Source organism: Cupressus sempervirens, chromosome 10 (genome assembly GCF_028749045.1).
Source record: "Cupressus sempervirens isolate cs-2001-9-10 chromosome 10, ASM2874904v1, whole genome shotgun sequence".
Taxonomy (NCBI): Eukaryota; Viridiplantae; Streptophyta; class Pinopsida; order Cupressales; family Cupressaceae; genus Cupressus; species Cupressus sempervirens.
Genome location: NC_143127.1, coordinates 351,953,127 through 351,965,788, shown reverse-complemented (window position 1 = coordinate 351,965,788; position 12,662 = coordinate 351,953,127). Strand labels below are relative to the sequence as shown.

General features: G+C 35.2%; 1 protein-coding gene across 2 annotated transcripts in view; it reads left to right on the top strand.

Annotated features, from left to right (window-relative positions):
- The window catches only part of LOC149534035 (Ubiquitin-associated (UBA) protein), a 174,185-nt gene that overhangs the window by 68,722 nt on the left and 92,801 nt on the right, over nucleotides 1-12,662 (top strand). For both annotated transcript variants that reach the window (XM_089803037.1, XM_089803038.1), the window contains exons 5-6: nucleotides 10,170-10,321; nucleotides 10,452-10,553. In XM_089803037.1, the coding sequence (XP_089659163.1) occupies nucleotides 10,170-10,321; nucleotides 10,452-10,553 (254 nt within the window). The remainder of the gene's footprint in view (nucleotides 1-10,169; nucleotides 10,322-10,451; nucleotides 10,554-12,662) is intronic.

The following is a 12,662-nucleotide window of genomic DNA, read 5'->3' as shown; positions in this document are numbered from 1 at the left end:
GCAAAATTGCTAAAGGAAGAAGCCAGGATAAGGGCCACACTTGTAGATATACAAGGCATGATTCTTCCTAACATGGATGCATTGCAAAAACATATTGCACATGCTAAAACCCTCATCCATGATAACAACTCCTCCATTGCTGATCACATGATAGAATTATCAGCAGAAGTTCAGATTGCATTGCACACAAGCAAGGTGTTGCAAGAAAACTGGGACAAGACAATGACACTGATTCTAAAGGTACATTCTAATTTCTTGTCACATTTTGGCATTATTGTATAGAATACACCTTTGGCATTTATGTCAAAAAGGGGGAGAAGATATATAATATAGTAAAAGGGGAGAAGAAGCATATTGTATAAAGGAGAAAAGATGAGAAGATGTATATAATGTAAAGTATATTGAATATATATGTATGAAGGAGCATCATATACATGTACAGATATCCAGATTAACATCTCTTACAAAAGTAGTTTTGAAAAATTTTACAAACAGAGTACATTACGGAGTTGAAGGCACAAGATGAAGAATAAAGATTATTTTGAAACTTTTTGATAATTTAGTTTTGATTGATAAGTGTTTTTATCACTAATGCCAAAGGGGGAGATTGTTGACATTCCAATCAAGTTTGTTTATTAGTGACACACGCTTATTTTGACAGTTAGTATCTACCGAGCGTATTTTACAGTTAACAGTGTTAACCAAGTAATTTAGGCTCTGCTGAGTTCTACAGTTGCTACTGAATTCAAGGAATAGTATTGCGTTTGCCAATTTCTACCAGGTTGGTGATTATCAGTGTAAATCGAGCTTCTTACTATTTGTCTAGTTTCTCAGTGCAAACCAAGTTCTACAGTGGTTATTGATTTTGCAATTTCAGTGATGTGAATCCAGTGTTGATTGAGCCACACAATCTCAACCAAGTGATTCAGTTTATACCGAACTCATAGTGATAGCATTGACCAAGCTATGTAGTGTATTCACAGGGAAGATCATAGGCGAAGCACGTGAACTGTTTGATAAAAAGCCAGTGCAATGGAAGTCAATGCAGAGATTTTGAATCTGTAGAAGAAGATAGTTGAACCACAATTCCAACCTCTAGCGTGTGCACTCAAAAATTAGAGACATCATATGCCACAAATAAAGCCTCTCAGTAGAGAGTGGTTTGGAAGGAATGCGTAGGCATAAAGTGCCACTTGTTTGGCAAGATACTAACCTTCCAGATTTTCACAATCCATGTTGACAATCCTTCTATCCACATAGATATCAACAGAGCATGGTAGCCTCCAAACTAAGACAAAGCATGTGATTTGTTTGAGAGAATGCCACCAACTTGAAGCATGAAAACATGGACACTACACATTATGTGTTTGACAAAATGCTTAAAAGCATTGGAGTGACGAATAGCGAATTCAAACCATTATCCTATTAGAAAAAGAAAATGACAACGTACATTGTGTATTCAAGCAAGCTTAATACACCAATCATCACCCTTGTCCCATATCATGGCATACCATCCTCTCAAAGATTGTGGGAAGCTTATTAGTTCACCAATAATAAGATCTTGATAGACAATGCTTATCTCTAGATACCTGCACACAAATAGAGAATGAAGTAACATGCACAACACAAGGAGACTCGTAGAAGAATTAAATGTCGATAGTGGTATGCAATTTAAAAGAAATCATGGGTGAGACTTTATGAGTCAAAAATCACTTGCCCTTCCCAATGCACTCTACAAGATATTGACATAGCAAATATCATTGTGTGATGGTTCGGAGCATTGGAAGAACATAGTGACAACAATTATGGTTATTTCTTTTTGTCTTTGTTTGCTAAATGTGAGAATAAATGAAATGAGAAATGGTGACCAGAAGAAGCATTATTACTATTTCTGAAAGTGTCCCTCGACACATGCTTGACAGATGACTGAGGCTGTTGTTAGTCAAAGCTAGCATACTAATTGTTCAATAAAAATACTTATCTTCCACAATACAATTACATCAGGAAAAAGAGGTTGGTGATACTTCTCGTGGATGATCTTTGTCATTCTACACCAGTTCAAAGGTAGCATATCAGAGATACCATTGAAGATGTTGTTTTTGAAGCCATGTTAATTGAAATTGATGGTGGTGGTCTACAACCATGTCATGCGACCCTAGATAGAGTATAAGAGGAATAATAGTGCACATGATTGAAAAGCTCAGTGGGGTTTAGAAATTTTAGTATGGGGTGTTTGACAAACATAAAATTGGCGTTTGTCCATTATTCATCTAATGAATGCGGGTTACAAGTATAATTTTGGCAAGATACACTTCGAATGGAGAAATGGAGGTCACAAGCTACTAAGTGAAATTCTAAGAAGAAAAGTAAGGATTACTTTTTGTTGTAAAGTGACATGTGTCACTTATTGTAAACAAAGTTAGGATGTTGTGCTTTACTTTGTAAAAGGTTGGAATTGGTTGTGAAATGCATCCCCAATGTCCAAATCCTAACTTTTTAGGTAGTTACGAACCCGAAAGAGTGTCATAAATCTCAATGTAATAAGGGACTTTTTTGGACTTGGAGACAAGGGACACTTATGTTTTGATAACAAGGCAATTTTTGGAAAGTGTGTATAATTCTTGTTTTTGTAATTAGTCATTTCGTATGTTCTTAGTGCTAAGAAATAAAAGAAAGTATATTTTGTGTTCTCTTTTCTACTGAATCCAAATTGTTGAAGTGTTGATTCATCAATATGAATATTTTCATGGTATGGTGTAAATATTCACGAATCATTGAATTAGCATTGTGTTGATGATAGCTCTCAAGTGTAGCTCTTGTTTGTTTTCATTAGAAGTCTACATCAATTTTATGGAAGCATTGAAGTTGTGTGGTGCATTCGTCAGCATTAGTTTCCTTTCTATTTTCTAAGTTGTAATCGCCTTTATTTAAAAATCAAAATTTTATTGTACAAGGGAGCTGCCCCTCTAAACGCAAAGGAAGGCCGGATATTAAGGGCCTATCCAGCTATTGAAGAAATTGATTTGCCACACACTTCATTGTGCTAAATCACATATTTTCTAAGTGACAAATCCATTTACTAACACATTGAAATGTCACAAACAAAGATAAATGAAGAATACAAAGAATTTATACAACTTTTGTGCTGTGAATCAAAGATCAATTGATTGTCATAATACAATTACAATCAAAATTTTCTTTGTCATGGCGACTTGGCCTCCGAGTGATCGGTATCTGCATTGGAAACCATGTATATAGATTGATATACAAATACAATGTATGCAATGATAGGAAGCAAATTTGATGACAATTGAGATTGTTTAACCAAGATCTGGTGCTTATAGTATACAATAATGTAACCAAACTCAATTGATCCGTGATGGCTACTAAACTAAGGGTGTGTTGAGTCACACTATGCGACCGCAATGTTCTTGTAGATGTTATTTGCGTATTTCCGTGAATACTTGATACATATAGTATATTGTCCCGAATAGTTGATATGCCATGTACAAGTGATCAAAGACTTTGAATTATAGAAAATGAGAAATGTAGTTGACTCCAATATGTTGCTAATTCCAATCCTCCATGTCCACCATGAGTGCTATTGCTTCCAATATATAGTATCTAGATGAAGACAATGTATCCATTAATGATGATGCCCTTGTTGACTGGGTGGTGCAAGGTCACACTGCAAAACCGTTTATGTCCCTCTATTATAGGGATGATGATTTTGCTTTTTTAACCATTAAGGGATGAGGCCAGTACTGATATTTAATGCACAGATCGAATGATGATAATGATGCCAATATTGTAGGATACTAATTGATGATTCATCTATTGTCGGACCAACCAAGGTATTATTGTTGTAGTTACAATTTCAAGGCATTGGAGATGATTGTCTCAAGCATTTGCTGTCAAAATCCTTCTAATTGTATATTTTTGAGGAATGTGTGCTGCCACACAAGTGATGAATCCTTGGTCTTTAAAGGAAAGATATCGCTGAAATTAGTTCAACTCATTCACAAAGGGACTTCGCTTGATTGGAGAAACTAGTAGACTAAGGAAGACCTCTCACCTCTGAAACTTATCTTCAATATCGAATCCCCAAATAGGAATTGTGATAAAAAAGAGATGAAATGAAGAATTGATGATAATGTTTTTTCACAAAGCTTTATTAAATATTCAACTCTAATTCCTAAAAAGCCAAGGGTTGACCAACCCAAATGGGCATCACATATTCAAATTGAAACTTAGGTCCTACTTAAGTCAATTTGGCAGGCGATGTGCCTTCCTGAATGACTAACTAGCCCTTGGGGGATCAAAAAGAGCTAATAGTGATTAAAATGGGCCTGGTTTAAAAAGGGGACATGATGGCATAGGCTGAGTAGTGGTTAAGATTTCACTGTTCTTTACTGAAAGAAGATTAGAGAATAAACAATAATAGATTTGTATTAGATGTATATTTGATTACATTCACGAGTCTTATAAAGCCTTATTTTCCCACACAAAACTGCCTACGGAATTAACTTCGCTTCACCTAATTATTAAACTAATTTATTTTATTTGGTCTAAATGTACAAACTAATCTAATTAATGTGAAACTCAAACATTCCCCCCCCCCCCAATTGCATTAATCCAAACAAGAGTGGAAGTTGCAAGGGTTTTAAACCAATCCATTGGAGACTTTGATGAAGTGCCTTCACCAATCCTCCTCACTCGCTCAAGAAACACCGAAGTGATCACATCAATGGATCTCTTGACTGTGAAGTTGCCTTTATAATGAGTATTCCCACCTCCTTTGCACAATGAGACACAGTTCCTCTGAAATTACACATCTCCTTCGAGTTTGTCTAATACCTCCTCCAGTGCTGCACATGAGATGCCTTTCGTTCGAAAGTCCACATCTCCTCTGAGTATGTCTCTTCAAGTGTTGTAGAAACAATCATCACCAATATGCCTGTACATGGACATCTTTCCTCTCAAAGTACACATCTCCTCCAAGTGTGTGTAACACCTACTCAAGTGCTTGACAAGTTATAAACAAATCCTGCCCCCCCTTATTCCTTGGAAGGACAATTGTGTTGCCAAGCCCCCTCTACTCTTCAAGGACACACAAGTATGTCAAGTCCCCTCTTCTCTTCAGGGATGAATTTGTGAAGCCCTGGCATTATAGGGACACATATAGTTGCTTCTCATGCAATAATCATCTTTGAGTGACAAGCTAGCTCGAGATGATAAAAATGCTCCTACCTCCATTGCCTCCAGCCTCTTGTGCAGTCTTTTACTTTCTAAAGAACAGATCTTTCATTTATGATGACTTATGTAATTACTTGAATACCTTGGCCCATATGACAAAGACAGCCTTGAAAAACACAAATAATGATGAACCCATATACCTCCAAGAAATGAAGACAACAAAGTATTTTCCATAACATCAATTGCTCTTGTTTCTATAATTTCCTCAATTTTGATTCCTCAAGTTGCCACAAACCCTTGTAATGTGCCATCACAACAATCTCAATGATGTAAATTTTCAAGGTTGCAAGCTTTATAATTTCATCCATCTAACAGAATAATTCGTCTAAGCAGGAAATGCTTCCAAAAGATTTCGAAAAAACAGTTGTTTTGCAACTCTTTTTCAAATAGTGGTGGTTATAGAAGTTGGAAACACCATTATTTATGCTGATGCAATATGAACAAAATATCAAATAAATCTTCAAACAATGATCCTCAAAACTTGAAACTGAACCAGATTTTCTCCAGAGATGTATGAGAGCTTGAGGACATGACCACACTACAATTTATATTGCAGATGTGAAGAAGAAGCCCTTAAAAACTCTAATCTATTCCATGACAAAGGATACTCATGCTTGGGCAATGATGAGCTTCAGAAAAATGGAATTCGCTTCAAAGAAAATGCTCATTAATGATTTTTCTTCTATTGGAAAAAGCCATATGCTAAAAGTGCTCACATAATTTAGTGTGATGTGCTAAGGCTGAGAGGAAGAACTTCATACAATAGATAGATAAGGGAGCACTCTGAACACAGTCAGATACACCTTCAAATACACTGTAGCAAAAATATTCTTTCTGGGAACTTCAACAAAATATCATGTAAATGCCATCGTTAATGTAATTGTCAACTCCACATAATTATTGTTGTAAGCGACGTTTTCTACATAGTAGGTTCACGGATACTACTTTCTAGGCAGATCAAAATTCTTCTTGATAACTTCTTCTTAGACACCAACCAAATTTTTATGAGTTGAAATATTATTAGCAGATCAAACTCCGCTTTTGCTTGGAAACTGCTCCATTGAACAATTATATCAAACTGTACCTGGTAGAGAAAGCATGGCAAATTATATTAGCATACTCTATAGAAAAAGTAGTAAATGGACAAATATAGAAATAAAGAATCAATTGCGCTCATATACTGAAAAAACTAGATTTCAATCTTGCGCCTCTAGTAATAATGTCTGTGAGAACATCAATTGTAGGCTATAAATGTGCTTGTTCCTCGCACTCCCCTGGTACAAGCAACAAACAATTCTGTGCTAGTTTATGATCTGCGTCTATTGAAAAATGCCACTTGGGTCAACCTCAATAGAATAATCATTGCTGGAAAAATAGGTTCTTCGTTGCAGAAATCCACATGACTCCATTGCACAGGCACAGACTCTAGTTGGGGCTCTGATACCATATGAAAGAAGATAAGAAAATAAACAATAATAGATTTGTATTAGATGTATATTTGCTTACATTCATGAGGCTTATATAGCCTTATTTTCCCACACAAAAACTACCTACAGGAATAACTTCCTTGCACCTAATTATTGAACCAATTTATTTTATTTGAACTAAATCTACAAACTAATCTAATTAATGTAAAACTCCAACATCTACTTGATTTAAGTTGTGTGAAACTCAATTTTTATAACTTGTATTTGTTTACCTTGAATTTGTTGGCTTCATCACCCAACATCATGTTGGAAGGAAACCAGTGCATGTTTACCATATTCAAGTCTGCAAATCATGCATTGGCTGCAAAGAGTTCATCAATCAATACTTTTTGGCACGAGTTTGTAAAACTTTGGGACAAACATGTTGTAGTTAGTAAAATGATCCATAAGGGGGGTATTAAAAGGAATATTATATTTAGCTTGTAATGGTGATTGAAGTCGTTTAGTTAGTTATTTGTAATTTCTATTCTATAAGTTGGTTGGAATTTTGTAAATTTTTATTATGCCTTTAATCCTCAATTTTTTCCATTATCGAAAGATCCTCGGTAATTGTTTATATAAGGGGTATTTCTCTCCTTTGTCTAATACAACACCCTGTAGTCACTTGTAAGCTTGCAATTGGTAAGTATTTTTTATTGTTCTCAAATTAGAAAACTGAGAGATGCAAAAGAATAAAAGATCCTAAGGAATAAAATAGTTTTTCAGTTGGCTTTTGTTCCTTATAAATTCCAGTTTTTGAGGGAGTTTGTAGGCTTTTCCAGCGATAAAAAAGTAAAAAGTAAAAACAACAAAAATAGATGTATATAAATGCCTTTATATTTATGATGGTTTGCAAAGGACTGCTAATGGCCTTTGTTTCTCTTCAAGTAATTTAGAGCCTGCTTGCTTGTAACGTGCCAAAATCGTGTTATCTGTTTTGTTTAGAACTATTTTCACCAGGCACATTCATGGGGACTATAAATTCTAAATTGTTAGTAAATTTGATTTACCTTGTCTAATTTGGCATGTTTTGGACCTTGGAGATTTAACACACTTCAGACCTCTTAAGCTTTGTTAGACCTGCCCAATCAATGGGGGCACTAGACTGTTCGTCATTTTCATTAACCTTGTCTGATCAATTTCAATTTTGCTTTGAAGGTTGCACACCTAGCTATTGCTGCATATAGATTTTGCACACCTAGCTATTGCCACATTAAGATTTTGCACACCTAGATATTGCCGCGTTGCCTCCTTGTTTGTAATGTGCCAAAATCCTCCTAAATTTTTTTTTGTTTTGAACTGTTTTCACCAAGAACATTCATAGGGACTAAATTTTTTAAATTGTTTGTTATTTTGCTAAGTTTCTGGTTTGGATTCCGATACAGCTGCGGGTTCAAAATGCGTCCAATTTTTTGGGGGGTTGGGTTCAGATTTGTTTTGGGTTCATCCATACAAAACCATATTTTTTATTGAAATATGTATGTATAAATATATGCAACAACAAATAAGTCCATACATCACTATGCTAATAGTAAAGCAACATAGAGAAATACATCACCATATCTATGTTTCTTTTCAGTAGGATATTAATTGCATCATTTAGCCATACATACAACATTGTACACTTGCTTGGTCACATGCATGGAACATATTTCCATATCAAGGGGACAGGTGAGAATGAAAGGAATTGTCAAAAGATAAGTCCAGTTAATGAATTTTTATTTTGTATTGGTTAGAAGATTTCTAACCAGGCTAGATCAAAAGTTGATATTCAAATTTTAAGCCCCGGATTCAAAGATATCATATCTTTTTAAAAAACATTCCTCTATAATCATCAATTTGGATGTCACCTATTGTCAATTTGGATTTCCTCTATAAGCAAGTTTTCATCTTCATTCACAAATGCATAAATGACATATAAACCATCTTTTTTGGTCTTTTTAGTGGTCACTTTAGGGTTAGGAGGATCAACTAGACCAAATCAGACAAAAAGACACTTTAAAAAAGTTAAAAAAAAAGTTTTCAGACCAAATGCAGCCCCGGTTTGGCCGCTGGGCAGCAAATTCTGCCCAGGTTCCTCGGACAGAATTTGCAGCAAATTCGTAGCTCTGTAAGAGAATTTGGGGAGAACTTCACAAGGATCAGAATTTGTAAAGAATCAAACCAGACTTTGAAGGTTGCTGAAGGAATCTGATAAATTAGTTATTTTGGTTGACCTTGTCTCATTAGGCAGTTTTTTTGACCTTGGAGATTTAACACGCAGCATACCTCTTAAGATTTGTTTAACCTGCCCAATTAATGGGGGCACTAGACTGTTCATCATCTCCATTGGTCTTTTCTGGTTAAGTTCAATTTTTCTTTGAAGGTTGCACACCTAGCTATTGCCCCCGACCTCTTAAGATTTGTTCAATCTGCCTAATCAATGAGGGCACTAGATTGTTCATCATCTTCATTGATCTTGTTCAATTAAACTCAATTATCATTAAAGTTTGAATACTTAGCTATTGCCGTGTTTAGATTTCCTTCACATGGAGGTTCACATTTGAACAGTGTAATACCAACACTGGGGTATGTCAAGACGAGTTTCTGGGACGGGGAGACAATGGGCCTTAATTTTTGGACATTAGGGGGATGGCCAGGGCCAGCAGCGAGGGGATGCTGGGGCAGTGAGGGGTGTTGTATACTTTACATATAGAACTTGAAATGCTAGTTAAGAAATGATGTTCTAGTACAAAATACCAAATTAAAATACTTGAACATAGCCAAATTGCAACATGAACTAGAACCATTGAACATTCAACATAGGGACAGTACATAACTCAATAGTAACATTCAAAAATAAAAAATCAAATGCAAATTCAAGTACCCATCCCAATGGTTGCGTAGTTGCAGAATGGTTGAGGTGGGGGTAGTTAGGTACTCCGAATACCCAATGTGGAGATGTCTTGGGGACATATAGTTTGAGGTTTGAGAAGGGGTGCAAGTCCCTGTGTTTCACTACATTTGAATTAAGTTATTTAATCTGAAGCCATAAATTATTTTCATTAAAAACTTTTTGTTTATGTACTAGGATCCTTCAATTATATGGAATGATTTCTTCAATTTTTTTTTTCTTTATAATATAATACCAAACATCTATGTTCAACCTGCTAAGCTATATGCCAACTTTATGGGTATCTTATCGAGTTTGTTTTTGATGTTTATTATGCAAAGCTTGAAATAGTTCAACTATACATTAGTGTTTTTAATAATGCCACTGGCTTGAATCTTCAATGGCTGAGTTTCCCGTCTTATGTGAATGCTTTGAATACCAGCCGGAGGCAACACCTTTGCCCTTGCAATTTGTACCTCCAAAGCTAGAAGTTTGACATCTGATATATTTATAGCATATCCTTTTAATTATTGACCTCCACATATAAACTTATTTTCTTTTATGCTGTTTTGCAGATCCTACTTCAAGTGCCCTCGCATCTGGACCATATGGCTTGATATTTTCTTCATTTATACCTTTTTACTTTGACATACCAGTTTCAACATGGTTTCGCTTATTTGGTTTTCGATTCTCTGACAAATCCTTTGTCTATCTTGCTGGGCTTCAGGTAAAAACATTTTTCTGTAGAAGATTCCCATTACATATTGCGGACTTGTACTGACTTATGGAGCAAGATTGTTATTTCACTTGTATTACATTGCACTTGGAAGGTACTCATATATCTCTGTTAATAGCAGCTGCTTCTTTCATCATGGAGGAGGACATTTATACCAGGACTTTGTGGCATTTTTGCTGGTTTGTCGTATCGTCTCAATGTCTTTGGCATTCGTAGAATCAAGGTGCAACACTTTTTTCATATTGCAGATTTCATCTTAACATCTATACTGACATCACATTAGCTATGATTTTGGATGCATTAGATGCCATTGTATTTTTTTGTGCTTGTTGATATGGACAAATTATAATTCATTGCAAACTTTCTTTTGGTGCTCCATTTACTTTTGAGTGTCATGACTGTGATTTATGGTTCTCTATAGATAAACACATAAATGCATTTAAATATATACACATACATGAAGGCTACATGTAAGCACATGCACACATAAATGTATTAATACATTCAGTCATTCTCACACACGCATGCAGCAGCACTGATATACAAATAGTGCTTTAAAAATTGTTGTAAAAGATGTTTAAGAATTAAATTTCAAATTTCAAATGAAACTCTGACAAATTCGTAAAATAATACTTGAACGCTAACAAAATTTGAAGTAAACATTCAATATCAACAATTTAACATTGAAGTTTGAACTAGCATTATAGGACTCAGCGAGTCTCGAGGCGGGCCAAGCAAAACGAGGCAAACTGCCTCAGGACTCGGACTCGGCCGAGTCCTGGCTGACTCGCCAAGTCCCATCAGCCTGACTTGGCCAGCAGACAACATCTAAAAGGGACAAAGAAACAAATTTTTAATGTCCCGAGCCACTTTATTCAACACAAATGAAACAATCTGATGACTAGAGTCCAAAAACAGTGACATATAAACAGTAATCAGGAAACTTTAATTGTTTTTAACATCGTCTTCCATTATTACTCTCCAAGTAAGTAGCACAGCTAGAAGGAGACTGAACTTTACCACTTATCTCTCAATTCTCAAAGTTTTTGATTTCAGATTTCTAAATCAATAGTTTGATTATTGCTTACTGCAAGTTCTAGAGCGTCATAATTGTGGATTTTATATGTTCTTTTGGGAACTCCATGTATTCTTTAGTACATTTTTCATCCAGTTTCCTAATATTGTGCTGCCACAAATGTGCATTCTTAGTTTCTTTCTTGACAACAGCAGATCCTTCATTTAATATCTTCATAATTTGTCCGTGAGGATCTACAAAATCATTGTGACCTGGGAAATAATTTCAAAATAAATGAATCTTCTGGAAAACCAGTCTTATTATCTCATCCCTACCTATCTCCTAAAAATAAAGGTCAAATGCTTCTTGGAAAACTGCATTAAAAAAAGTCCAGACTAGTTTTGAACACATTGTAAGAGTGGAGACGGGGTGAAGAACTACAATCATTCAAAAAAACACCAACAAGCTTTTTAATATGCAAGTAACATCTAAAATAGGTACATTTGACTCAATACAGGCTCTTTTTGACTCAATACAGCTGCACCGAGTTGTTTAGGAGGAGGGACCATTGTATAGAATCAATGTTAAAACTTTAGGTTCCTTTTAGCTTTGACATTGACTAGGACATACTGGGAATCAATTAGTTAGTCATACAACTTTTGGCATTAATGATTTAAAGAAGAACCATCCTACCAGCTATAGTTTTCAATAATTTCCTCATTAATCTGGATGCTAACTAGAAATTTAACATTGTATAGGGTCCTTTTAAATTGAGGACATCAGGCTTGACATCTACATAGAGCCTTCCATGACCTATCGCAGGTGTACTCATAGGAAGACATAGATGACTATGAGCCTTTCTTTTAATATATGTTTCGAACTTTTGATTCCATGGATTGCATATTCCATGGATATTGTAGACATTTTATAGTTGCACTATATTTCAGATTTCTATTATGTTATTCAGTTTAACTAAGTAATTTCTTTCAAAAATTTGCATTTATACTTACGTGATCTATGAAAAGTTGTATATGTGTGCAAAATAGCTTCTATTTATCTCAATTATTGTGTATTTGATGTTAATTAGCTAAATGATGCATGAAAAACACTTAAAATCCTTAAAAATCTTTTAATTTCATGGGTTTTTAATTTCCCGAGTCCTTTCCGAGTCCTTACTGAGTCCAGCTGCCGAGTCCGAGTCCAAGCCCAATTTGGGGCTGACTGAGTCCGAGGGGAGTACAAGGCTGGTAACACTGGTTTGAACAATGAAAATGTCAAGTTTGAAATTTATATTGATCTCGTAAAGATGATTCCATT